Below are 26564 nucleotides of genomic sequence, written 5' to 3'. Positions count from 1 at the left end.
CTCCAGGCCCATGGAGTATTCAATAATACTCGATTATCTTAACCTAGTGACTGGGGTTTTGACATAATCCTGTCACCAAGTCTTGAGTCCACACTATCCTTTCAACATCTATTGGGCACCTACTTATATAAGGAGAGCTGGGGCCGACTAGCACTGTCTGCTTCCATTATGCAGGAGCCATGGTAAATACCTTACCATGGAAAATGTCTTGCTTAGGCTTTAGAACAATCCTATGAGTTATTATCCCTACTTTACAGATAAGAAAACTGAGGCCCAGAGAGCTTAACTTGCCCAAGGTTACAGAGCATCACGTCACAGGAAACAGAAATGCCTTTCCCCAAACCTCATACTCTATCTTGTCTCTACTGCAAGAACACAGAAGAGACCAAGTCCCTACCTCTGCCTCCCACCCCCAAGGCCACAACAGATCCTGGATCATACTTTTTATTCAAGGGACTTGTCTGTCAATCTGCCACTACATACAAATAAAGGGTGAGTCTCTCGTATTCAGTGGGGCTTACCTAAAACTGGAAAGCCCCAGTGGGCAACCTATGTGAGTTCCAGGTATCATTTAGATAGTGATTTGATTGAAAGAGGTTAATGAGTAAGGTAGTGCTAACAGAGTAGGGCAGCGGTGAGAAACAGAAAGCCTATTGTAGGGATTATAGGACAGTCAGGGAGACAAAGGTTTAGTCTTCTGATTCTCTTATAGAGTGGATGGATGAGGGGGTTTGACTCACGGCAAGTGACACACGAACCAAGTCACGTAGGCACAAAGAGACAGGGGCAAATGAATGGGAGCAACAAAGGACCAAGATTTCCCATAGCAGAGTCCAAAGAGAGGAGGGAGGTAGGGGGTACAGACTGTGCTTTAAGTGTGCCACGTCTGTGTAGGTGGGGAGGCAAGCCCTACAGAAGTCGGTATTAGAGAAGCATAGAGAATGCTTGAATGAAAAAAATGAGAGATGGGCTTCCCTGGTGGCGCAGTGGTTGAGAATCTGCCTGCCGATGCAGGGGACACGGGTTCGTGCCCCGGTCGGGGAAGATCCCACATGCCGCGGAGCGGCTGGACCCGTGAGCCATGGTCGCTGAGCCTGCGCGTCCGGAGCCTGTGCTCCGCAATGGGAGAGGCCGCAACAGTGAGAGGCCCGCGTACCGCAAAAAAAAAAAAAAGAGAGAGAGACGATGAGGTCATAAGGGCACAAAAGGGGATGGAATTGGCAAAGAGACTTGAAAAGTGGAGAGGAAGTTTCTTTAGAAGTGGGGGGGGGGCGCAGAGTGGAAGCCACTGATGAATTCTCAGAAGAGGACTGATGTATATTCCAGCAAGAAAAGGATGCTGAAGGAATCTTCGTTACTGTGCAACCTGCTAGATCGGTGTTCTCAGAACACCTTCAGTTCTACAAAGACTCTGATTTCTGTATACGTAAATCGTTTAGCTCTGAAAATGGGTTTGCTCAGTTAAGAAATAAATATGTAACCAAATAATTTTTTCAAAGCATCTTTTGGTGCTTTTAAATGCATAGATCTCACATAAGTTTTAAAAAGGAGGCAGGGGGCAGGAGTCCCTCATTTGGAGGGTGTGCAACACATCATTTAGAAGAGAATAAAAAATTTAAAACCAAAATGTTGAAGCCAGGAAAGAATCAGAAATTATATGCATTATAAATGACCATGCTGACTCAATCAAAGACACCTGATCAAATGTTCTCAAGCCACCTTGAGAAAATAAAAATATGTTCAAAGTCCCCTAGAAAGCTTTTCATTGTACACACTTTCTGGTTTCCCTAACCTACTTTACCATGTTCATCCACGACGCAGGAATCTGAATTTCAGAATGTAGTTTTCTTACTTGTGTTCTAAGCTCTACCTGTTCTAACGTTCAGTCGGAACGTTCATGAATGAGTTTGCTGAATGGCAGACTAGAGAAGTAATTTAGCATTTTAATGTAGGCACACAGGGTACAGAAATTTGGCCACAGAAGCTGCTCAGCTATTAGAGATCAAACAGGCCGGGCCCGTGGGGCACTGACCAGGCCTGGGCCTGCACAACGTGGGTGGGGCCTCGGGCCTCTGCTCAAACACAGCTGTGTACCCACCCTCCAATTACCCTCCTGGCAGACAGCAGCGATAACCCACCCCCAGACCCTCAGGAGGGAAGCTTTCCCTGAGCAAGCCACGGCCACCGAGGCACAGCCCTCAACCCCAGTATCCAGAACGTGCTGTGTATGTTCCAAGGAGCTTGGGGAAAATTCTTGATAAATGAAGTCCCCCGCAATTTACTGTCAGCGAGCCTCAGACAGAATCCTTTAAAAAGAAATGGAACTTTACGTGCATATGAGAGTGACTGCACCCTTCCTGTGAACAAATAAAAATACATACAATGCAATTGAAATAGACTAGATATAGGCTAACCAAAAAAAATTCACCAGAGCAATAGCTTGCATTCCACAGTGCTCAAGATTACCATAAATATAAGCTGGCTGAGCTGGAGCTGTGTGTTAAGTTCAGAATGAGGGGAGGCTTGGTTGTTCTCTAGTTATGATCCCTGAAGTAGCCAAACCAGATAATCTGGTTAAAAAAAAAAAGCCTTAGGGACTTCCCTGATGGCTCAGTGGTTAAGAATCTGCCTGCCAACGAAGGGGTCACGGGTTCGAGCCCTGGTCTGAGAAGATCCCACAGGTCCGTGGAGCAACTGAGCCCGTGTGCCACAACTACTGAAGCCCACGCGCCTAGAGCCCATGCTCCGCAACGAGAAGCCACCGCAATGAAAAGCCCGCGCACCGCAACGAAGAGCAGCCCCTGCTCACCGCAACTAGAGAAAGCCCGCACGCAGCAACAATGACCCAACGCAGCCAAAAATAATAAATAAATAAATGTATATAAAAAATATCTTAAGAGTGGCCGGATTATAAATCTCTCAGTGAGTATTTTTAAGTCTGACTGTGCTACATTTATAGTGTTTAGAGCAATATCGTGTCTAAAAGGTAATTCCTGACTCCAGGATTTTACAATCTAATAATTATCTGGTTTTACTACCTAAGTGGCTCGAATTAAACAACACTACCAAACATGCATTTCACTTTGCTTTGTAGAGTTACTGTCTTAAAAAAAAAAAATCTATTCTGCAGGAATACTTTTTCTTGAGTTCTTATGATTTATTCAATAAGCACGAAAGGTCTTTTATATAATCGTTACCTTGATGTGCAGGAATACTCTAGATGACATAGAGTCTTAAACTTCCTGGGAGAAGAAAACACCAGTCACACAGCACATTTTAGGGAGGTCACAGAGAGTTCTTTCTTTAATAGTGGTTTAAAGTCACAAGTTCTGGAGCCAGATCATCTTGGTTCAAATCCCAGCTCCTCCACTTTTTAGCTGTGTGGCTTTGGATAAATTACTTACCCTCTCTTTGCCACAATTTCCACATTTGAAAATGAGTATGAAGTATTAACACCACCTCATGGAGTTAATTGGAGATTTAAATATGGAATTCTGTATTGGCCTGGTGAGTCTTAAGAACTGTTATTTATCACTCGTCTACCTTTGTGCCACCTCCTCTACTTAAAATTACAAAATCCTCTCCTGAAACAAAGTCCATCATTAACTTGAGAGAAAATAGGCTTTATGAGAAAGGGAAAGTAGATTGCTTCAGCTATTGGTTCCTTTTATAGTCACCACAAGGTGTCAATCTGTCATTTGGTTAGTTGGGGAAGTCAGTAGTTTTGCTGGTGAAGACGTGCGCAAGCTAATAAAAATCATACATTTACAACACTTGGCAGGGTGCTCGGCACTGGTAAGACCCGGCAGAGAGGCAGGTTTTCCCCATGAACGGCAATCACAGTTCACAGCGTCAGCTGCTGTGATGTTTTCTTTCCACAAAAGTAAAACTAAACATGATGAGGTCGCTGAATAAAAGTGACTTTAGACTTTTCTGTCACTTTCCAGGTTGCGGCACTCAACGTTAAAAACAGCCATTTATACTTTCCAATAATAAATGTAGGAACGTCTTTTCTCTTTTTTCCCCCTTCAAGCTGGTTTTTATGAAACTAAAGGCATTCACAATAGGCAGAAGAGGGGCAAAAATTCACTGAAGGCTAAGTAATATCTGGAGATAGGACATTATGATATCCTATCACTGTTCTAAATAAGGGAACTGTGGAAATACGGGTGAGCCATTTCAAGAAAAAGAGCTTTCCTGCCAGGTAGAAGGATTTGTTTCTGGTTGCATCCTGAAGTCAAAAATATTAAGAATCTTCAGGATTATCCATTCCCCTGATCTCTCCTATTGAGGTAGAAAATGGAAAGCTGATAGTACAGTGCTAACTGATACCTCTGCTTTCAGAGAGTTCTAACCTTTCCAAGGAGAGCTATAACTCATGCATCACAATAGAGACTTTCAACAGTTAGATTTAGAGCTACTGAACAAGATTTATAGCTTTTGAATAACAGGTTTATCACTGAGGTTAGCCAGCGGCTATTAGCCAGAACTGAGTATTTACAACCTCACATTAAAAAAGGATGAGCCAGAACCTAGGTAATTCAGAAAGAAAGCCAAGTAGCTCTCAGCTAGCACAATCTTGAAGGTCAGACAGGTAACTCAAATTGCCAATCCCAAAGCATAACCACCTGGCCTAAACGCCTTTCAACAACAGCATGTTTGTTTAAACGCACCGGGACTGTATCTATTCTAAAACACACGTAGTCATCCTCCAAGCAAAATTCATATCCAATCCCTTGCAATCTGCTCTGAATAGAGGGTCTCTGGAAGCTGCTTGCCTGGTTAGATGGGGGCAACTTAGACAAAAGGGGATATTCTAAATAAGTTGTAATCCTTTTGCCGAGAATAAACACACAAAGGTGCGAAATGCTTGGGAAAATATGCTGCTGAGTGTTCTGACACCACTATGAGTTTCAGAGACAATAAGCTCGCTGGAGCCTTCAGACCCTCAGTCCATTCAAACGCCAAGGAAAGTGTTTTCAAGAAATGGCAAGTACTCATTGGTTCTGAATCCAATGTCATTTATGGATGTCAAAATTCTCCATCATCAGCTGTATAAGGGTACCTGGGGCTTTGAACTTCTTCCACTAAAAGTACGTATGGCAAACTGCTTCCCGAAGCAAACGCTTTAAAGCAAAGGCTGAAAACTGCTTTAAGAGCCAGGCTGAGAGGCTCAGCAGTTCTGATTCCTTTCTTACTACGTCTCCCGGGACAGTGGCGGCCAGGCCCGGGCGCGGAGTGCTGAGCTAAGGGGCGCTCCGCATGGAGTTAGACACCCTCTGATCTACCGTGCCCACTGCAGCTCCGCCAGACTTTCAGGGGAGGTGGACCGGGTGTGCTGTGAGCTCCCGGCGTGGGTCTTAGAGGCTGGAGCTCTGCCTGCCTGCTTGTATGCCAACCCCAGTGACTGAGACCCATCTCAAAACAGAACACAGTCGGGCACAGTAGGGGTCCCTGCAGAGGAGCTGTCCTGCAGAGGACAGACGGACGGACACACACACACACACACACACACACACACGGAAACTTGTAAAAGGCACTCTCTTACCTTATACTTCATCTCGGCAGCGGTGAATTGAGGCGTTTTCCTACACTAGTTAGACTGCATTAAGCACTGGCGTGTCCGCCCCTCCATCGAGCGCTGGGCTAAATGAAAGTGAGAACGGCCCAGCTGCAGCCAGTTGTCAGCGCAGCGCGGAGCTCCGGCACCGCTACGCCCGCCAAGCCTCTGAGCTCACTGTTTTGATTGAGGCAGGCCGAGCACTGAGCTAATTTGCATACCGCCCCGCCATTGGCTAGTGGGCCAAGGTAATGCGGACGCTCCGCCCACCCTTAACTCCTGAAAACTGACAAAGAACTTGTAATGTGATCATTTCTTTTTACATTGTCAGAAAGGGTGGAAAATAAAGTCAGGAACCTTCCCGAACCTTACTCCACCCCCACCCCCAAAACCCCTGGAAAAGGAGATAAATTCTTTTTAAGCTTAACCCAAATTTTAAAGAAATGGAATTCAGAAAGCGGTCTGACAGTCGCGCTTCCTGTGACCTAGCAACTCCTTCATAAACCCATTTCATTTCAAAGCCGTTCACCTCACAATCTCTACATGAAACAAACTCGGGGAACAAAAGGTTTTCTGTCTCCGGGCCCCTTTTTACTAACTACCCCTGCTGATATCTCTCTCTCTCTTTCTCTCCTCCCTCCCCTCCCCTTTCTTGCGGCTGTTTGCTTTTTTTGTTCTTTTCAATGTTCAAAGTACTTGCAATGTCAGTCTGCAAGGAGCCAGAATACAATTCTCCCTCAGTGAAAAGGAACTTGGTAGCTCAGGCACCAGGGATTCCCTGGCCGGCTTCTCACGAGGGCCTCACAGAGTTGAGTGTCACCCACATTCAGTAGACCTTCTCTGGTTTTGCTGAGGATAAAGGTTAGCTGTGACCTCTTAGATGGGGCTGGCCAGTGCACGCCCTATACATCATCACTGTTCACCAAGTACTGTGTTCTTTGATGGCTGGCATTTCTAGTTCCAGCTTTGAACACTGCAGTTTTTCCTTCTGACCTCTCTCTTGAAGATGACCCATTAACCCACCAACACTTATTATCCAGGGAACAAAACATGCCCACTGTTTGACGAGCCTAGTTAAAAAAACTCAGTCTTTTCCCAGTGAAGCACAGAGCATTTGGTTCAACTTCATGCTTTCTATAGAGAGAGAGGATCACCCAGGAGAGAACAGAAATGGTCATCTTCAGCAACTCTTCTGAGGAATGGAGCAGTGAGGGGAAAATTCCTTTTCATGGGACCTCAGGATTGAGACTCGATGAGTGCAGACAATAGCTGTCCCTGAATGGGAAGGACTCCAACTAGACTACACGACTTGGATGGAAAAATCAGCCTTTATTTTTCTCCTGAGTTGGATCAGAATCAGTTTGATTTTTTTTCCTTCCCAATTCCCAATGGATTAAAATTCTACTTTTATGGGGCTTCCCTGGTGGTGCAGTGGTTAAGAATCCACCTGCTAATGCAGGGGACATGGGTTCGAGCCCTGGTCCGGGAAGATCCCACATGCTGCCGAGCAGCTAAGCCCGTGCGCCACAACTACTGAGCCTGCGCTCTAGAGCCCGTGAGCCACAACTACTGAAGCCTGTGCACCTAGGGCCCGTGCTCCGCAACGAGAAGCCACTGCAATGAGAAGCCCGCGCACCGCAATGAAGAGTAGCCCCCGCTCGCCACAACTAGAGAAAGCCTGTGCACAGCAACGAAGACCCAATGCAGCCAAAAATAAAAAAACAGAACAAAACAATAAATAAATAAATTTATTTTAAAAAATTCTACTTTTATGATCTAAGCAAAAAGAACAGGAGAGCAGCTGTCCTACAAAAGTGGTTTCCGGATACAGGGTACAGGGCTCAGAGTTTAGATCACTGTTTAATGTGGCACTTATTCCCTGGACAGGACCCCCCCACCACCACCACCAAGGTGGTCATAGTGAGGTTGACACACAGGTTTGGGACCTCCACTCGACCTCTTTCCCTCATTTAGCCTTAGAGTGAAAATGAGCCTGAGTGATTTTGCAAGGTCCTTCTGAATACACATTAAGCATGAGACATATTACACTGCAAGGATCTTCCTAAGGGTCCCACAGACTTATGTGAGAGTCTAGCTGGCAGGAAATTGTTTTTGGTGTCTGCCTGGATAAGTCAAAGGCCTTCTCATCTGTAAGATGAGTCTTGTGGCCTCCAGGAGATCTAGATAACATTCCTTTGGCATCCTAAGCAGTAAAGCTGAATCCGCCTTCTGTTTTGTTTGATGAGTACCACTGAATAGTGAACACTATCTCACCCCTTTTTAATGCTTTTAAAAAGTTTCCCAAAGCATATGCCAGGGCTCTTTCTTTCTCTAGGTAAAAGCTTAACTCACACCAAGTGGCTCTCCTGCTCTCCTGTTTCTGTCCTGTACAGAATATACCTGAAAACCTACCTGAAGTTTATTTCAAGGTGGTTTGGGTTGCTGTATTGTTAGTTATATAGAGAAAAGCATGAGGGTGTTGGAGTCAGTTAAACGTGTGTTAGAATCTCAACAAATTTCTAACTTCCTAATTTTGGTGTCCTGAAGTGTAAAATAGACAATAGTATCAACCTGCTAGCGTTATAATGAGGACTAAATGAACTAATGTAGATAGAAGTTAATAGTATTTGGCAGACAGTAAGACCTTAGTAAATGATGGCTTATTAGTATTATTACATTATTAATTATTATTTTAATATTAAATTTATTATACATTATTTTATTACTATATCATATAACATTAACATCATTTATCATTATATTATTATTGTTATATGATATAAATTAATTTTAAATGATCATGTTAATTATAACTATTATCACTATTAGACTATTATCGATATTATACATGTGGTGGGCATTCAGAAAATGATGGAGGAATCCCTCCATCTCTGTGCCATCCTATCACCGGGCAGCTTTCTAATTTAACAAATATCAATTCAGAACCAACCACGTGCCACGGCTGTTCTAGGTAGGGAGAATACAACAACAGCCCAGTTAAAGGTCTTACCCTCACAAAGCTTACAGTCTAGTAGGAGTGGAGGACAAAAATTAAAGAAATATATAGTACAGTTTTGGTGTGGTAGATGCCATGAAGAAAAATGACGCAGGAAAAATTGCTAGAGGAAAACAGACCAAGGTGGGTGAGGAGAGTCTCATTTTAGAGTGAGTGGTCATGTAAGGCCCTCTGAGGAGGTAATATTGAAGCAGGCATCTGAACAACGTGAGGGATCCACTCAAAGATCTGGGGAAAGAATGTTCCAGACAGAGGAAGTGACCCATGGGAAGGGCCCAAGATACAAGTGAGCTTGGTGTATTTAAGACCAGTGAGCAGTCCAGCTTGCCCAGAGAGGGGTACCCAGGGGACGGAGGGAGAGAGGGAGGTGACAGCCATTTGGATTTTCTCCTGAGTGTGACAGGAAGTCACGGGAACGTTTTGAGCAGGGAATGATATGATCTATTTCTCTGTTTTTACCCTTGGTTTGTTTAAACACTCAGGGACCGTAGACTATTAGTTAATAAATATTGAACTCTTTCTTAATGCAGCTTACATAATGCTGATAGATGTCACTTTATTAGTGTCATCTGCTCTGTTTCCTTCAGAACCCTTTGGGGAAACACAAATGCTCTCAATGAATACAGAAGCAGCCCCCTCTCCATCTATATCTCCATCTATGTCACCTGACCTTTTGGATGAAAAGACACTGTTTAAATTGTGCTATAAAAACACCGTCGATTGGTTTATGCAGCCACCCTAATGCTCCCATGGGTAGCCTCATAAAATGGGTCAGGACCCCAGGGCTCGGACACTAACGTGTGCTCACCAGCACTCTCTTGGCCTCCCCAGACGCCCGTGCAGGCCGGAGCAAGGGAGATGGCACAGATGCCATCCGAACCATTTTCCAGCTGCCGCTGGGCACTGGTGCGGATACAGCAAAAACTCAGAGAGGATGCTAGAGGGAAGAGATTCTTCCGTCCACAACTTAGGAGGAGCCCATATGGCTGCTCGCTGAGAGTGAAGGGGCAAGTCAGAGCCTGCGAGGGCAGAAAGCAACCTTGGGAATCGTCCAGTCCAGCCCCTGGTAGAGAGGACGGAGCTGCTGCTCTGGGGGTGCCCTGCCCGGGGGCCACCAGCTTGCATCCTAACCACAGACAGTGCTTTAGGTCCGTCCTCTGTATCTCCTGTCTGATTTATTCCAGCCACTCCTTTTAGTTACCCTGCTTGAAATTGTTCTGCTCTATGTTCCATATTGCTACCTGCTTAGTTTCTGGAATAGAGCTGATCACGTTACTACTATGTTTAAAAACCTCCAGGAACACTCCAATGCCTTAAAAACAGGATCCACACGCTTTGGGCTGGACTATAATCGGAGCCCACCCTCACTCTCTGGCCTCATCTCACCTCCCCTCGCAACCCACATCCCACACTGTAACCACATATTGGGGCAGGGTGGAGGGGCGAACTCACTGAATCCAAGACGCCTGTACAGTCCTGACTTTGCACGGACGGGTCCTTCTGCCCAGAATGTCCTCCCTTCACTCTTCTGCTATCAAGCCCAGTGCCAACACTTGCTCTTTTGTGCTTCCTTGTCTACACCCCCAACTCTGCCCACCTCGCCTTTTCAGAACGAATCCCTCCCTCCCTGTGCTATGCCCCTGTTGGACGTGGACCAGGGCCCTAGCATAAGGTTCTGACACATTGTATCATGATGATTTGTTGATGTCTGTTTCCCCAGCTTCCAGGTGAGCTGGTATCTTGTTCAACTCTGTGTGCCCTGCGGGCTTATACCTTATAGAAGCTGAAATGCCTTCTGAATGAATGAGCAAGAGAACCTGTACATCTTCAAAGGACTTGTGTAATCCTGAGGTTCTGCCTGTTGCTTAGGAAGGCAGTGGGGAAACTCGCGGTTGAGGGCGGGAGTGCCGTTTACATTTATTAGCCCTGAGCTAGGAAGCACCTCTTCACAACCAGGTCAGGCCTGTTGCCAGTCCTGGCTCTTGCGCACAGGTCAGTCAGATAACTACGGCTTGTGGGCCGCCTGTTTTTTTTTTTTTTTTTTCGTTACACGGGCCTCTCACTGTTGTGGCCTCTGCCTTGCGGAGCACAGGCTCCGGACGCGCAGGCTCAGCGGCCATGGCTCACGGGCCCAGCCGCTCCGCGGCACGTGGGATCTTCCCAGACCGGGGCACGAACCCGCGTCCCCTGCATCGGCAGGCGGACTCTCAACCACTGCGCCGCCAGGGAAGCCCCTGGGCCGCCTGTTTTTATATGACCTACGAGCTAAGAATAGCTTTTACATTTTTAAGTGGTTGGAACAAAATCTAAAGCAGGATTAGAGACATCATGAGATGTCTCTAAATAAAGTTTTATTGGAACAGGCGCACACGTTCATCTCCACGTTGCCTGTGAGCTGCAACAGCAGACTTGAGCAGCTGCGACAGAGGCGGTTAAAACCTGAAAAGCCGAAAAAATGTATTATCTGGCCCTCCCTGGAGCAAGTTTGCTGACGCATGCTCTAGAGGAGTGCAAGATGTATCCATCCCTGAGTTCAGATAAGTATAGACTCTGCCACAGCCACAGAGAAACAACATAGAAATACCCACTCTAGAGCCATGTTTTAGCATTTTTAGTTTGATACCAATTTCAAAAAAAAATCTTCATTATAACAAAGTTATTTCAAAAAAATAATCCGAGGCAGCAACTTTTCAATTCTACAGGTCTCCAGAAACGTCCCCAAACAAAGATGAGCCATTGAGAGTTTTCTCCTTCAGTCCACTGGCTCATTCAGGGACCAGGCCCTGTGCTGGGCCGTCACAAACATCATTTCTCTCAATATTCATCTAACAACCCTAATGAGGTGGGTCGTAGCGTTCTAGTTTTACACGTAACCAAACTGAGACTCAGAGAGGTTTCCACAACTTGCACAAAGGTCCAGGCCAGGGAGTGGCAGGTCTGGCATGTGAACCCAGGCTTTCTGGCTCCCGGGTCTGTGTGCTTACATGGCTGCCAGGCTTCCTCTGGGTGCCTTCATTATCTGAGCCCCCATTTGTCAGTTTGATAAATTAGCATCTCTACCCTACTAAGCGTACCTGAGGAACATGTATTGCTCTGGAGTTGTGACTAAGGCTAATAGTGCACGCACACACACACACTACACACATCTTACTCACGCATACTTTCAAGCCTGTGTGTGTATGTGTGTGTGTGTGTGTGTGTGTGTGTGTGTGTGTGTGTGGTCCCTCTTGCCTAGACTGCCTTCCTTTCATCATCTGCTTACCTAAATCCCGTTTTCCCCCTAGTTTGCACCCCATCTCCTGCATGGATCCTTTTCTAGAAAATCTCTCCATTGTTGGTTACCCCATTGCCCACCCCCGCACCCCCTGTGTCTTTCATCACCTATGGCTTAGGTCAGGGCTTCCCAAATCTGAGCTCCTTTAAAAACCAGTTGTGGATGCTTCGGCTTCTCCCCTTTCAGTTGGATTCTGTAGGCCTTGGAATCTACGAGTGAGAAAAGATCCTCATAGGATCCTGTATACAGCGTTTTGTGTGTGGTATATCATTTAGTGCTTAGTTATTGCCTTGTATTGTTTCACCCGTGAGGGTGCCTCCCCCAGAGTGAGATTTTAAGCAACGTGTAGAAGAGGATCCTGTCTTTCCTTCTGTCGTATCCCCTTCTGCACCTGTGTAGGTAACTGCATCGCATCTATGTCTTCTCAAAGCCCTAGGCCTTGTCCACGCGCCCAGCCTTCATCGATGTCAATATGAAAAAAATAAGCCACTTTTCAGCAGGCAGGGGAAGAACACCTCTCACTCTAGGCAACTGCCCTCGTGTATCTGTTGAGCGGGTCAAGCTCTTGGAATGAACGAAAGTCTGTTATTGGAGAGACGCTCGGAACAGTCTCCAGGCTTCTTTACGTGTGTGGGGTGGAGCTTTCATTCACTTTCCCTCCACTCCTATTTTGGCACAAGAGACCTCATGAAGGCCACCCAGAGCCCACCCATCTCCCCCCCTTTTCACAGCAGTGTCCTAGGAAGAATATCCATTTTCTGAAAGGTGTTCAAAGCACTGTTTTAACGTAAGTTTCTGCAGATGGAGGGTGGTGTTTACTATAAAGGTTGTTGACTCACGATCGTTGAATTACTTCTGCCTTGGTTCCTCCCTGACTTATTTCTTGTTTTCGCTCAATGACGAGCCACCTGGGGTGAGGTGGGGCTCTAAAGAGATTAGCAGTGGTTCCTCCAGGTCTTTCTTCACCTTCACGCATGACATGTGGATTCCCATACTATGAAGCCTTTACAAGGTCTGAGTGCCCCTTTTCACTCAGTCAAGTTTATAAGTGTGTCACTGTCACCATCCTTTTAAAAGTCCACCACCCTCTTCCCCCTTCCCACTGCCCTCTGCCATCCATCCCAGACTCTACGAGGTGGCTTTTAATTTTATCAAGGGTGAAGTGCTAACGTTGAGTGTCTCAGGGCCCTCTGAGTCCTTGGTACACCCTGCAAGAATACACGTAATACCGTGTCACTAACATGCTACAAAGACTCCTGTAAATGGGGCGATTGTTGGCAATACCTTGACTTGATTTTTGAAAAACTCGTGCAGCTGTAAAGTTTCTGATGATATATATATACACACCTACATACTACTGATATTATAACTTTAGAATACTTAATTACTACCTTTCCCCCCCACAAAGGACTTAAAAAACGTAACAGATTAAATTATATGTCGAGTAAACCCACTCAATTCTAGTGAAACATGACAAGCATTTGTGAGGCGCCATTTAGTGTTTTCTTTATATGAAGGATTTGGGAAAGTTAACTTAGGGGTGAAATAATAAGAAAAGTTAGAAACACGTAATAAAGATTTAGGTTTATTCATCATCGTAAATGTGCAAAGGCTTAGACTGCTACTATTCATATGTATCCAGCTGGACAAAGGAACGAAGTTCAGTAGAAGAGAAGGAGTTTTTAGCAGTAAAGTTGTGCAGGCTGCTGGCAAACGCTCCCTCCTGTTTTCTCCAGCCCTGAGGTGTTCTATTATTGCACGCTTTAGTTTGTCCAAATAAACAATTTGTTATATGAAACTGTCATGGAAATCTCTTCTGCGGGTAGAAACTTGGACTGTGGGTTTTTACAAAGGTCAAGGTGATTTGCCAAGACCAAATAAACAGGAGTGGCGTGACTGGATGGAAGACGGCCTCTACTTTTCTGAAGGCAGGGCCCGGCACAGTGAGATTGCTACATAATAGGTATTAAATAAGCAGTGACAAAGGCGCCATGGTTTCCTTCTTGGTAACTTTTTGTTCTTCCCTTGTGTATTCTTAAATCTGAAAAGTCTTCCTGAGCCCTCGTCGCGTACGTAGCATCACCCTCTAGATGGTAGGACGTGAGATCACGGTGCTTTATGCTAGAGCTTTGCCATCCCCTTCCCACTCTCCACTCTTTGCTACCACCTAGGTGGAATGAGCGGAGAGATTTATGGACTGCGTGCCCTAAATTCCCGGATGGGGCTGGATGTTCTGTTTCCAATCCACTCCTGAGCTTTACCATGCTCCAGACACATGGGCCGCTAAAAGTCACCCTCCCCATCTGGCATCCAGCGTGACTCCAGGGTGGAGGTGGGTGTGGAAGAAAAGGGGGGGCGGTGTTTCAAACCCCCAATAGCCACTTAACTGGAGGCACAGGGTAAACCCTTTCTTTAGTGTTTGGAGACGCATTTTCCCGCCGGGGGCCCAACGAGAGCCCGCTGACCCAGTCCTTCAAGGGCCCCTGCTTTCTGTCCCCACCGCCCTCATCAGCTGAGGCCAGTGAATGTCCAGCAGGCCCTGTCCCAGGGCATCCGGCCCTTCTGAGCAGCCCAGGCGGCCGCCAGCTGGCGCTGATGAGGGAGTCGAAGGAATCTGAGTAATGCAGGGCCTGGGGTCGGAGTGGGGAGGGCAAGACGGTAGGAATGTGATGTGGGAACGCAGCACACCCGGCGCTGCTGAATCCAAGCTTTTGAAGAGTTTGATTCATTTTAGAAAGCAAACAAAGCACTTCAGCTCTCAGCACTCTTTTATTTCGTCTGCCGGAGGAATGCCTTTCCAGCGTGGGCCGGAGACTGGGCGGCTGTGGAGACACCAGCGTCCACCCTTGACTTGCCGAGCGCCTGTGGACGGCGCATTCCTTCCTGCCCACTGGAGCTGGGAAATACAGAGGAGCTCTCTTCTCTGTAAGGAGAGGAGCTCGGCTAACGGGCAAGCACAGGACTTAAAGGCTCACTCACTCACAGCACTGAGGCTTACAGATGTTATGTACGAGTTCCCTTAATTTGCTTAAGTCCTGGCACCCTGTGATTTAGACCAGAGGATGTAGACAAGGGCGGGGAGGTTTGCGAGGGTTTTCTTGAACTTTGATGCCTGCGGTTCTCATGACTCATGCTCTAACCAGCCTGTGGAGCTTCTGGTCAGAGGAAGGGTCGAGGGTTGGGAGAAGCAGCAAGGCCACGGCCCTCCTGTCCCTAGAAGGTGGAGGCTACGTGCTTCTCACCTTTAGATTTTCCCATCTCAGACTCGCTGTCTTCTAAAGCCAACCCCTGTGCAGTCAGCTCACCAGGGAAAAAAAAATCTTCCCTCCTTACCCCACAGCTCTGTGCTTTTTATCGTCCCCTCTCAAACCCACCCCCGGACTTAGCTCTCCACCTCTCCCTTCTCCCATTCCCACCCCTGATCCTTGGCATTCTGCTCTCTAAAAGAACGTTTCGGCCTTCCTCGTCCTAAATACAGATCCACGGTTCTTTGTTCAAAAACCTGGAGGCCAGACGAGTTGTGGAATTCAGAATATTTCAGCTTTTAGAAACAGATTTCGTGTCTATACAGCATGCTACAAAACTCCCAGTGGGACCTGGGCCAGCATCCCGCACGCAGACTCATTCAGATTTCAGCAGATGTGTGCATATTCATACCACGGTGGGTAAATGAACACTGTGCACCACCTTGGGCCAATCCAGTCAGGTTTTGCTGCCAAATGAGTCACGAAAGAACTCTAGATTTTTATGCTTTGTAATCGTGGGTGGACGAGCCTGGACCACTACCACACTCTCCAGTTCCTCAGGACTCCCCTCTGACAACTCTCCTTCCCCCAGCACCACACCAAGCGCTCTGCTCTCTCTTTTCCTTGCCACCATCTGCCAGCCAGCCGCCCAGTCCTGGCCGCCCCCTCCTCTGCCTCTGCCATCCTCGCCAGCCACCTCCATCCCGGGCAGTGCAGCCCAAGCTCTCCACTGTAAAGGACCAGTGTTTTCCATTCCCAAGCCATCACACACCACTTAAAAAATACATTACTAGGAAAATGCAATGAAAAAGACTTAGGGAATACAAGCCTTGTTTGTTGTTATTATTGTTGAATTCAACTGGTATAAAATGACCCCTAAATGCCATCAGATGGCAAAGTGCCCGCTCTCAGTTTCACTCCCTCTGTGGGCCTGGGCGGTGTGCAGCCCGGGGCGGGTCTGCAGATGGCATTTTGAGGAGCACGGCTTGAGATCCTCGTCTTCCTTTGCCCAAGCTGGGGGCTTTCCTTGGTCCTTTGCATCCCCTTGCTCGCGACATTCTCACCCCCCACCCCGACCCGACCTGTCCTGAAACGTCCTCCTCCTTCGGCTTCCACAGCGGTGGGCTCTTCTTACTCTTGCCTCTCTCACCGATAGGTGCACTTTGGCACCCTTGCCCTCCGTATTTGCGGGTTCCAAACCCACGATTCAGCCAGCCGCAGATGGTGTAGCATTTCCTGTCCAGTGCTGGTTGAATCCACAGATGCAGAGCCCGTGGATGGAGCCTCCTCAGATCTTGGTATTCGTGGGAGGGTCCTGCCGAGGATCCCGAGGGACCACTGCATTTTAGTCTTCTTTTCAGGCTGGCTTTCCCTAGGGTTGCATCCTTAGCCCTTTTTCTTCTGCATTTTCTCCTTTATCTATCTTATCCTCTCCAATGACTTCTACTCTCGTTTCTGTGTTGATGACAATCACATCCCCCGACCTGTGCTCTGCGTTCCAAACCCTCATTTCCTCCTGCACCCAAATATTCCAGAGGCTTCTCATCACCTCCTCATATTCACATATTGTGACGGTTCAAAACTATGTTGAATAATAGTGGTGAGAGTGGACAACCTTGTCTTGTTCCTGATCTTAGAGGAAATGGTTTCAGTTTTTCACCATTGAGAACGATGTTGGCTGTGGGTTTGTCATATATGGCCTTTATTATGTTGAGGTAGGTGACCTCTATGCCTACTTTCTGGAGAGTTTTTATCATAAATAGGTGTTGAATTTTGTCAAAAGCTTTTTCTGCATCTATTGAGATGATCATATGGTTTTCTTCCTTCAATTTGTTAATATGGTTTATCACATTGATTGATTTCCACATATTGAAGAATCCTTGCATTCCTGGGAGAAACCCCACTTGATCATGGTGTATGATCCTTTTAATGTGCTTTTGAATTCTGTTTGCTAGTATTTTGTTGAGGATTTTTGCATCTATGTTCATCAGTGATACTGGTCTTAGTTTTCTTTCTTTGTGACCTCTTTGGCTGGTTTTGGTATCAGGGTGATGGTGGCCTCGTAGAATGAGTTTGGGAGTGTTCCTCCCTCTGCTATATTTTAGAAGAGTTTAAGAAGGATAAGTGTTAGCTCTTCTCTAAATATTTGATAGAATTTGCCTGTGACGCCATCAAAAGTCCTGGGCTTTTGTTTGTTGGAAGATTTTTTTTTTTTTTTTTTGCGGTACGGAGGCCTGTCACTGTTGTGGCCTCTCCTGTTGCGGAGCACAGGCTCCGGGAGCACAGGCTCAGAGGCCATGGCTCACGGGCCCAGCTGCTCCGCGGCATATGGAATCTTCCCAGACCGGGGCATGAACCCGTGTCGCCTGCATCGGCAGGTGGACTGTCAACCACTGTGCCACCAGGGAAGCCCTATGTGTTTGTATTTTTTACAGACTTTTTCCTGTAATTGATATCTAGTCTCATAGTGTTGTGGTCAGAAAAGATATTTGATATGATTTCAATTTTCTTAAATTTACCAAGGCTTGATTTGTGACCCAAGATATGATCTATCCTGGAGAATGTTCCATGAGCACTTGAGAAAAATGTGTATTCTGTTGTTTTTGGACAGAATGTCCTATAAATATCAATTAAGTCTGTCTTGTTTAATGTATCATTTAAAGCTTGTGTTTCCTTATTTATTTTCATTTTGGTTGATCTGTCCATTGGTGAAAGTGGGGTGTTAAAGTCCCTTACTATTATTGTGTTACTGTCGATTTCCCCTTTTATGGCTGTTAGTATTTGCCTTATGTATTGAGGTGCTCCTATGTTGGGTGCATAAATATTTACAACTGTTAAATTTTCTTTTTGAATTGATCCTTTGATCATTATGTAGTGTCCTTATTTGTCTCTTGTAATAGTCTTTATTTCAAAGTCTATTTTGTCTGATATGAGAATTCATACTCCAGCTTTCTTTCGATTTCCATTTGCATGGAATATCTTTTTCCATCCCCTCACTTTCAGTCTGTATGTGTCCCTAGGTCTGAAGTGGGTCTCTTGTAGACAGCATATATAGGGGTCTTGTTTTTGTATCCATTCAGCCAGTCTGTGTCTTTTGGTTGGAGTATTTAATCCATTTACGTTTAAGGTAATTATCGATATGTATGTTCCTGTTACCATTTTCTTAATTGTTCTGGATTTGTGTTTGTAGGTCTTTCCCTTCTCTTGTGCTTCCTGCCTAGAGAAGTTCCTTTAGCATTTGTTGGAAAGCTGGTTTGGTGGTGTTGAATGCTCTTAGCTTTTGCTTGTCTGTAAAAGTTTTAATTTCTCTGTTGAATCTGAATGAGATCCTTGCTGGGTAGAGTAATCTTGGATGTAGGTTTTTCCCTTTCATCACTTTAAATATGTCCTGCCACTCACTTCTGGCTGGCAGAGTTTCTGCTGAAAGATCAGCTGTTAACTTTATGGGGATTCCCTTGTATGTTATTTGTTGCTTTTCCCTTGCTGCTTTTAATATTTTTTCTTTGTATTTAATTTTTTAAAAATATATTTATTTATTTTTGGCTGTGTTGGGTCTTTGCTGCTGTGCATGGGCTTTCTCTAGTTGCGGTGAGCAGGGGATACTCTTCCTTGCGGTGTGCAGGCTTCTCATTGCAGTGGCTTCTCTTGTTGTGGAGCCTGGACTCTAGGCATGCGGGCTTCAGTACCTGTGGCACGTGGGCTCAGTAGTTGTGGCCCATGAGCTCTAGAGCGCAGGCTCAGTAGTTGTGGTGCATGGGCTCAGTTGCTCCGTGGCATGTGGGGTCCTCCTGGACCAGGGCTCGAATCCGTGTTCCCTGTATTGGCAGGTGGATTCTTAGCCACTGTGCCACCAGGGAAGTCCCTGTATTTAATTTTTGATAGTTTGAATAATATGTGTCTTGGCATGTTTCTCCTTGAATTTATCCTGTACGGGACTCTCTGCACTTCCTGGACTTGATTGACTATTTCCTTTCCCATATTAGGGGAGTTTTCAACTATAATCTCTTCAAATATTTTCTCAGTCCCTTTCTTTTTCTCTTCTTCTTCTGGAACCCCTATAATTCGAATGTTGGTGCATTTAATGTTGTCCCAGAGGTCTCTGAGACTGTCCTCAATTCTTTTCATTCTTTTTTGTTTATTCTGCTCTGAGGTAGTTATTTGCGCTATTTTATCTTCCAGGTCACTTATCCGTTCTTCTGCCTCAGTTATTCTGCTAGTGATCCCATCTAGAGTATTTTTCATTTCATTTATTGTGTTGTTCATCATTGTTTCATCTTTAGTTCTTCTAGGTCCTTGTTACACGTTTCCTATATGTTCTCCAGTCTATTTCCATGATTTTGGATCATCTTTACTACCATTATTCTGAATTCTTTTTCAGGTAGACTGCCTATTTCCTCTTCATTTGTTTGGTCTGGTTGGTTTTTACCTTGCTCCTTCATCTGCTGCATATTTCTCTGTCTTCTCATTTTGCTTAACTCACTGGGTTTGGGGTCTCCTTTTCGTAGGCTGCAGGTTCATACTTCCCATTGTTTTTGGTGTTTGCCCCCAGTGGGTAAGGTTGGTTCAGTGGCTGTGTATGCTTCCTGGTGGAGGGGACTTGTGCCTGTGTTCTCGTGGATGAGGCTGGATCTTGTCTTTCTGGTGGGCAGGACCACGTCCGGTGGTGTGTTTTGGGGTGTCTGTGAACTTAGTATGGTTTTAGGCAGCCTCTCTGCTAATGGGTGGGGTTGTGTTCCTGTCTTGCTAGTTGTTTGGCATAGGGTGTCCAGCACTGTAGCTTGCTGGTTGTTCAGTGGACCTGGGTCTTAGCGTTGAGACTTAGATCTCTGGGAGAGCTCTCACCGACTGATATTATGTGGGGCCGGGAGGTCTCTGGTGGACCAATGTCCTGAACTTGGCTCTCCCACCTCAGAGGCTTAGGTCTGACACCCAGCCACAGCACCAAGACCCAGGAGTGCCTTCAGAGTTGGAGAAGCCACACGGCTGGAGTGCCTTCAGAGTTGGAGAAGCTGGCCTGCAGTGGCTGTCCTTCTTCTCTGCACATTAGAATTACCTACTTCTTCCTTGTTTTGCCCCAAAGGCAGTGTTCCACAGAGAAAAACAGTAGCCTTGAAGATAGTCACAGCTCTGAAATGGCTTCTTTTTTCCTTTTGTGCTTAGTCGGGTTCCACTCACTCACAGGGGGCTATGTACAGAGGCTTCGCACCTGGCTCTTCCGACAAGAGTTCCTAGTGCGGAATCTTCTTTGAGATTTTATAAATGAAGCTTAGGAAAGAGAGGACACTTCTTTCCTTGGGTAATAAATGCAAATGTCTGCATGACAGCGAACATCTCTTCCTCATTGTAGAGAGTGTCCACAGCAAGAGAGAATGAGTCCACACACAAAAGAAGCAAAGATATTTGGAGCAGAGGAATGGCGAGAACTCTGATCCTGGTGTGTGTGCCTCTGGATCCAGCCATGCCTGAATTCCGATCTTAACCCAATTTCTAAAGCAGTAAGCACACTTTTCTGCTTAACCTAGTTGGGGCTGAGCTTCTTTCACTTGCAACTACAGTGTCCTGACTAAGCCTCTGCCAAAAAAGTACTCTCCTAAAGGGCATGGACTATACCTTATTCATTTGTATCCCCTGTGGCACCGCATTTAGGATCATCTCAGTCTCTGTGTTGCACTGAATTCCCAACTTGTCCTTAAGCTACCAGCTACCTTGTGAAATTGTGTGTGAATGAGAGGAGAGAGAGAAATGACAGGAAGGAGCATTATTCCTTAGCTCCTATGAAGGCAGAAATAAAATGGAGGCTTATGTATTAGGAAAATTCCAGTTGGGAATTTGGTGACCCAAATGAGAAGCAGATCTACCCTCTTATTTCAAACTCGTTGATTTAGATACACAGATTTAACAGTGAAAGGAAAAGCAAGGCATAGTTTTACTGCTAAGTGCAGGGTAGCAGTGTTTTGTCTACCTGGAGATCCATATAAATATTTATGTTACATTTCCTTTGCCAATTAACTTGTACTCGTTAATCACTGCTGAGATCTCATTCATCTGTCCACCAGTACTTAACTAATTGCCCAACAGAATGCCAGGCACCATGGGAATTACAAAGATGTATAACACCCAGATGCTGCTCTTACTTCTTAAATACCTATTACGGTAGCAGCCAAAGGGACTTCATGAAGATAAACTTGTGTAGGAAAAAAAAAGCATGCCGTAAAGTTACGTAAGTTTCTATTTTAAAATCATCTGGTTCTAATTTACTAAATTTAATACTTTAGCGTCAATGCCAAAGTGCTACGTTTGATTTATGGAAATACTTTAGCACATTTTCTATTGCACTCTTGTACAATATATTTACCGCTCTTTTGTTATTGTTATAAAGATTATGGACCTTAAAAAAAGCGCTCCTTACGAGCTTGCAGATATTTTATTATAAAATGCCATAAGATGGAATAAGAAGTCTAGTAAATAATAATATTCACTTAGGAGCATTCCACATGGTTTAGTTTTTTTGGTATATATATATAAATTTAACAGAGAGGTCCATCTGGAAAATGGATTTTTAAAAACTTTCACTTTATGCCAAACCACTTCTCTCCACGGCAGACAAGTACTTGGGGACGGGACGGGGGAGAGATATTTAAATAGCAGTCATACTACACTGCTAACAAAATAATAATAACGTTAATACCAAAGGATAAAAGGATTCCAGAGACGCAGACTTCCATCACCCCAAAGAGGGAACTTGCAAAATATTCCTGTGAAATGGAATATAAGAATATGGCCATCTGTGCCTCTGTATGGCTTTCCAGGCCCTGAGCTCGACCAGCTTACCTGGCATGGTAGTTTGGCGACTACCCCATGGCATTTTACAGAAAAAATCGAGGTCTCGAACCAACCTCTTCACTGAAACCTCCCAGACGTGCTGTGGTTTAGCCAATGAAGTCTGCCCTGAATTTTCAAAGTGGCATTTAAGCCCGTGCATACTCATTTTGCTCCTGCCTTACCCCGGTTTTGCTCGGCTTACAAAGCATGAGAGGTTTTTCACTACACGCCCACACAAAATAAGATGGCTGTCTAGGAATTCCCCCTGTGCCCGGCAGCACTGTGCTTCCTTCAAACGAAGAACCCTCATTTCCCTCAGACTTTAGACAACTCTTGCAATGAACAATTGCAAACGCCAGGCCAGTCAAGATGTTTTCATCCCAACAGGCCATCTTCACGTCAGGTTAGAGGACCTCAGATGCAGGTGTTCAAAGGCATCTGAAAGAGTGATAAGTGACTGCCTGGCTCCAGGGCCCCAGATGCCTACATGCTGGGTCCTCCCACATCAAGACAAGGCTGAATTAGTATCAGAGTAGACCCGTCTACTCCGCCCTGTCCTGCCAGGATTTGCTCTCCCAACTCCTCTGCCCTGGAGACCAGCCTTCCTATCTCCCCTTGAAAATACCGTAATAAGAAATGAAATTAAAAAGACAACAACAAGAAGTCAAGACAACACCACGATCTCTTACTCCTTCTGGGTTCTTCTTCAGAATGTCTCTTATTTCACCTCTTCAAGTTCATCCATTCCTCCCTCATCCTCAGCTTAAGTCTCACCTTCTTGAAACGTACTCCAGTCTCTATGGATGAGTCCTTTTCCTGAATTCGTGCTATGCTCACTGTCTGTGCCACCTCATCTAACACTGGCGTCCTGGCGCCATTGTGTCTGACTTGGGAATCTCTAAGGGTGGTGGCCAGTGCCTCTCGTTTGCATAACAGTTGATCTCGGAAGTAGGCATCCCCTATCTGACTCAGGCAATTTATCGAGATGCAATTCACATACATGCAATGCGCCATTTTAGTGTGTGCTATTCAGTGGTTTTTAGTATAGTCACAGAATTGCACCACCATCATCACTAGCTCACTCCAGAACATTTCCGTCACCCCGAAAAGAAACCCCACGCCCATGAGCAGTCATTCTCCAACCCTCCTCCCCCACCCCTCCCCCTCAATCCCTGGCAACTATAACCACCATTCTAATTTCTGTCTAGCAATAACAATTTATAACTGACTTCATGCATGTCTTTCTAGTGAAATTCCAAAGGCTAACACAAACATGAGATTGGCTATGACATTTTTTGTATGCATCTAAAAGGATGGCATCAGTTGTATGAACACAAGGATACATTTAGTACGTGTGAGAGAATGTAGAGTGACAACAACCAAACAATGGTATTTCAATATAGAAAGGAAAAGCAGAAGTTAGGGAGTGTTGGAGAGAGCTGGAGAGTGAAGTCTTTAGAGAGAGAGGAGAAATAAGGTCTCCCTGAGACATAGAGATTATTCTCTTTGTAATTTACCACAAAGAGGTCTTATCACATGCCAGATACCGTAACAACCAATCAGGTAGGGGGTAGGAATCCTGTGCTCAGAGAGGTGAACGCCTTGCCCAGGGTCACACAGCAAGGGTTTAACCAAGGCTCATCAGGCTTCACATCTCATGCTCTTAGTAACTTTGTTATTCCCTTTCAACATCGTGCTTATATAGATCCTCAAACTGGTGTCAGAAAAGTACCCTGATGAAGAAATTGCTGTTCTACGGAAAACAGCCAGAACACAGAGACAGGTATTACAAACACTCTCCCAGTCTGGACAGGAAAGGGTCTAGGCTGCTCTGTTAGGCTGCAGGGCTACTTGAGGGCTTCATAAAGTCTGCAGAGATTCAAGTTTCTCCTGTCTTGTGCTTTGCTATCTTCAGTACAAGGTCCAAGGCTGCTCATTCCAGCCAGCAGGAAGAGGGGGGTGAAAAAAATGTGCCTTTTTCCTGCAAGGTGCCCATGGACCCTCTTTTCACATTCCATTACTCAGACTTGGTCACATGGCCACAGTTAGCTGCAAGGGAAATGTAGTCTTTATTCTGGGTGGTCATTCCATGACTAGGGAAGGGGAGAATGGGCATTTAGAGGATGACAGTGTCAGCCATGAGTACCTACTAGGTAAACAGTGTAACTGTGTATAGTAAGTGCTCGAAACTGCTGAATGTATACACCTCAGGCTTTGTCTGCCTGTCAGGATAGCCCTTTGCTCACGGCAGATACTCAGACTGGGTCATCAGGTTGTACACTGCATTTCCCTACCCCTGCCCAGAGGTTATGCTCTGTCTGCTGGCGTGGGCTTCCTCCCAGCCTCTGCTGCTGGTCTGCCCTCCTGGGGCACGATAAGGTAAGTGTAGAGGTCCTGGTGCAGGGGCTCCGAGAGGCTCCTGCCAGGACCAGGTCTTTCCCAGCCTTCCCCAACCACAGAGATGTCTGGGTCACGAGCCCCCACTCTTCCCGACACTCCACGGGAAGAGGTGTGCAAATGGATGGGTATGGCCAAAGCAGAGCCAGACATCCGCCCAGCTTGTGTTTCAGAGAGAACAGGAGGGAGGGAAAACTGGGGCCAGGAGGGGAAAGAGCCCCCGCTGCTCTTTCTCCCAACTGGCCATTGTCCCTAGAGGTCAAAGACGGTGTAAAGTCATAAAATTTGTGAAATGCTGGCTCTGGATGAGTTAGAGCCCCATGACAAGCATAGTAGCCAAAGCATAAATTCAATTTGACACACCATGAAAATGAGGCCATTGTACGCTAACCATGCTGGAATCCCCACATGTCACCCTCCATGGGTTTCCTCCTCAGGGTGGCTTCCAGCATCTCTCCTTTTCCTCAGCATCACAGACGGGAAGGGAAAGCATCCCTTGGTGTCCTTAACCACTGTAGAGGAGAGAGGCTGCTTGGTGCCCAGAATCACATTCCGAATCTACTGAGGAGGTTTTAGCTGACAGTCCTGTGACCCTCCCCATGTGCCTCACCCAGCAGAGGGGTCCTTCCTCCCCAGATCCCAGAGAGACCTGTTAGCTGAGTCCAGCGCGCCGGTCTTTCAGCTTGACTACCATTGTTTCCTTGGGATAAAGGATTTGGGGAATGTACTGTGACTTCAGCTCTGAGATTCCAGAACTGGACACAGCAACCCCGTCCCATGCCTCTGAGCACTGAGGTTCCTTTAAACTTCACCCTCCTGCCCAGTTTCAAAGTTCTCATTTGCAAATCAATTTAACAAGGCCCCAGGTGGAACCCCCACCCCCACCCGGCCCCATTAACACCATTAAAATGCTTCTTCTGACTAGAGGGGGGGAGGTGGGGGGGTGTGGGGGTGGGGGAGTGGGGGGCTGCGGGGGGAGTGGGAATAAACCACACACCTGCAAATTCCTTACTACCTTTAACTTAATCTTTAACCACGGGTCAGTGTACCATATTTTAATTTCTCTAGGTACTGGGCCTGGATTTTCCACCTGTGGAGATGTCGCCAGAATTTCACTCCTATGAGGAGACATACGGAAACGATGGAGTATGGGATAAGTGGCCTTTTAATTGGGGTTTTCAAGAAATATAACCTACAATGGAAAGCATACACGCAATCCTATAAAAAATAAAGCCCTATAAAAACTGGTTGCCTATTATTTCATTCTCTTGATCTTAAGTATCTCAACATGGAAACATTAATTCAGATTTCACTAATATAGTTAGCCCCATTCTAACATTTCAGGTAAGATAAAGGTTTGGGGGAACAACAAAGATGTTTTGCTGTGGTGGCTGTGGTTTTGTTTAAGTCACCTTTCTGGGTCTCTTGTCCTTTATTAACAGGGCACCTATGATAGGGACGTCTCAGAGGGTTTGGTATTAACCAGGTGGGGATGTTGGAGTCTCGGGCAGTTAAGTAAGGAGCTCAGTCCATACTGTAGAGGAAAATAACAGCCTTCCTTGAGGAGAAGTTATGTCCAGGAGTATCATCGACTCTCATGGTTCTCTCTCTCCCCTCTAAGGTGGGCAGGACCCATGTTAGGATCCCAGTTTTGGAGGGAAAGGCTGAGCCTGCTCATTTTCTGTGGACGTGATTTGCCCAGGCAGCCGAGCCAATTCGGCCTGACTCCAGGCTTCCTGGTTCGAATCCAGGTCCCTCCCACCTACAGGTTTGTTTCCAGTGACCCATGAAAGTCTCGGTGACAGACACTCAACCACTTTGGGGATTTAGGAACAGTTACAAGGGGAAAACAAAGCAAAACTGGGCATAGGCAAGGTTTAACTGAAGGATACAGTTCTTTTCTCTGTGGATCAGTTCCAGGGTGTTTGCCATGGGCTCTGCTGCTTCGCACCTCAGGCTGAGTTTGTGTGTGTGTGTGTGTGAGTCTGTGTGTGTGTGTTGGGGGATGAAGGGCAGAATTCTCCCCTTACCTCCTGCTTTGACTTCACACAAATACCTCCCCACAAACTCGTGTGCTTCTGCTCTGCCCCACGGTTTGAGGCTATGTTATTTGACTCGTGTCAGCCACAGACTGTATTTTGCTCTCCCCACGTGAACCGTGTGAATTAGAGCCTAATCTTCAGTCCTGGGTGTTGTAGCTCTACCCCTGCTAGATCTTCACTTCAAGTCTGTCCTTGGACTCTCAGCTGT

General features: G+C 46.0%; 1 protein-coding gene across 3 annotated transcripts in view; it reads right to left on the bottom strand.

Moving 5' to 3' along the window:
• Positions 1-26564, bottom strand: part of NEDD9 (neural precursor cell expressed, developmentally down-regulated 9) — a 503823-nt gene that overhangs the window by 431586 nt on the left and 45673 nt on the right. For 2 of the 3 annotated variants that reach the window (XR_009543054.1, XM_060163696.1), the window contains exon 1: positions 5549-5714. The exons of the other annotated variant lie outside the window; for it this stretch is intronic. Coding sequence is in view for 1 of the 2 variants with exons in the window: in XM_060163696.1 (XP_060019679.1) it covers positions 5549-5560 (12 nt within the window). In the remaining variant the exon portion in view is untranslated. Of the gene's footprint in view, positions 1-5548; positions 5715-26564 lie in introns of those variants that run through there. 3 annotated transcript variants of the gene reach the window in all.

The sequence above is a fragment of the Lagenorhynchus albirostris genome, chromosome 10, assembly GCF_949774975.1.
Source record: "Lagenorhynchus albirostris chromosome 10, mLagAlb1.1, whole genome shotgun sequence".
Taxonomy (NCBI): Eukaryota; Metazoa; Chordata; class Mammalia; order Artiodactyla; family Delphinidae; genus Lagenorhynchus; species Lagenorhynchus albirostris.
The sequence above is the reverse complement of the archived record's forward strand: the minus strand, read 5'-3'. Positions and strand labels throughout refer to the sequence as shown.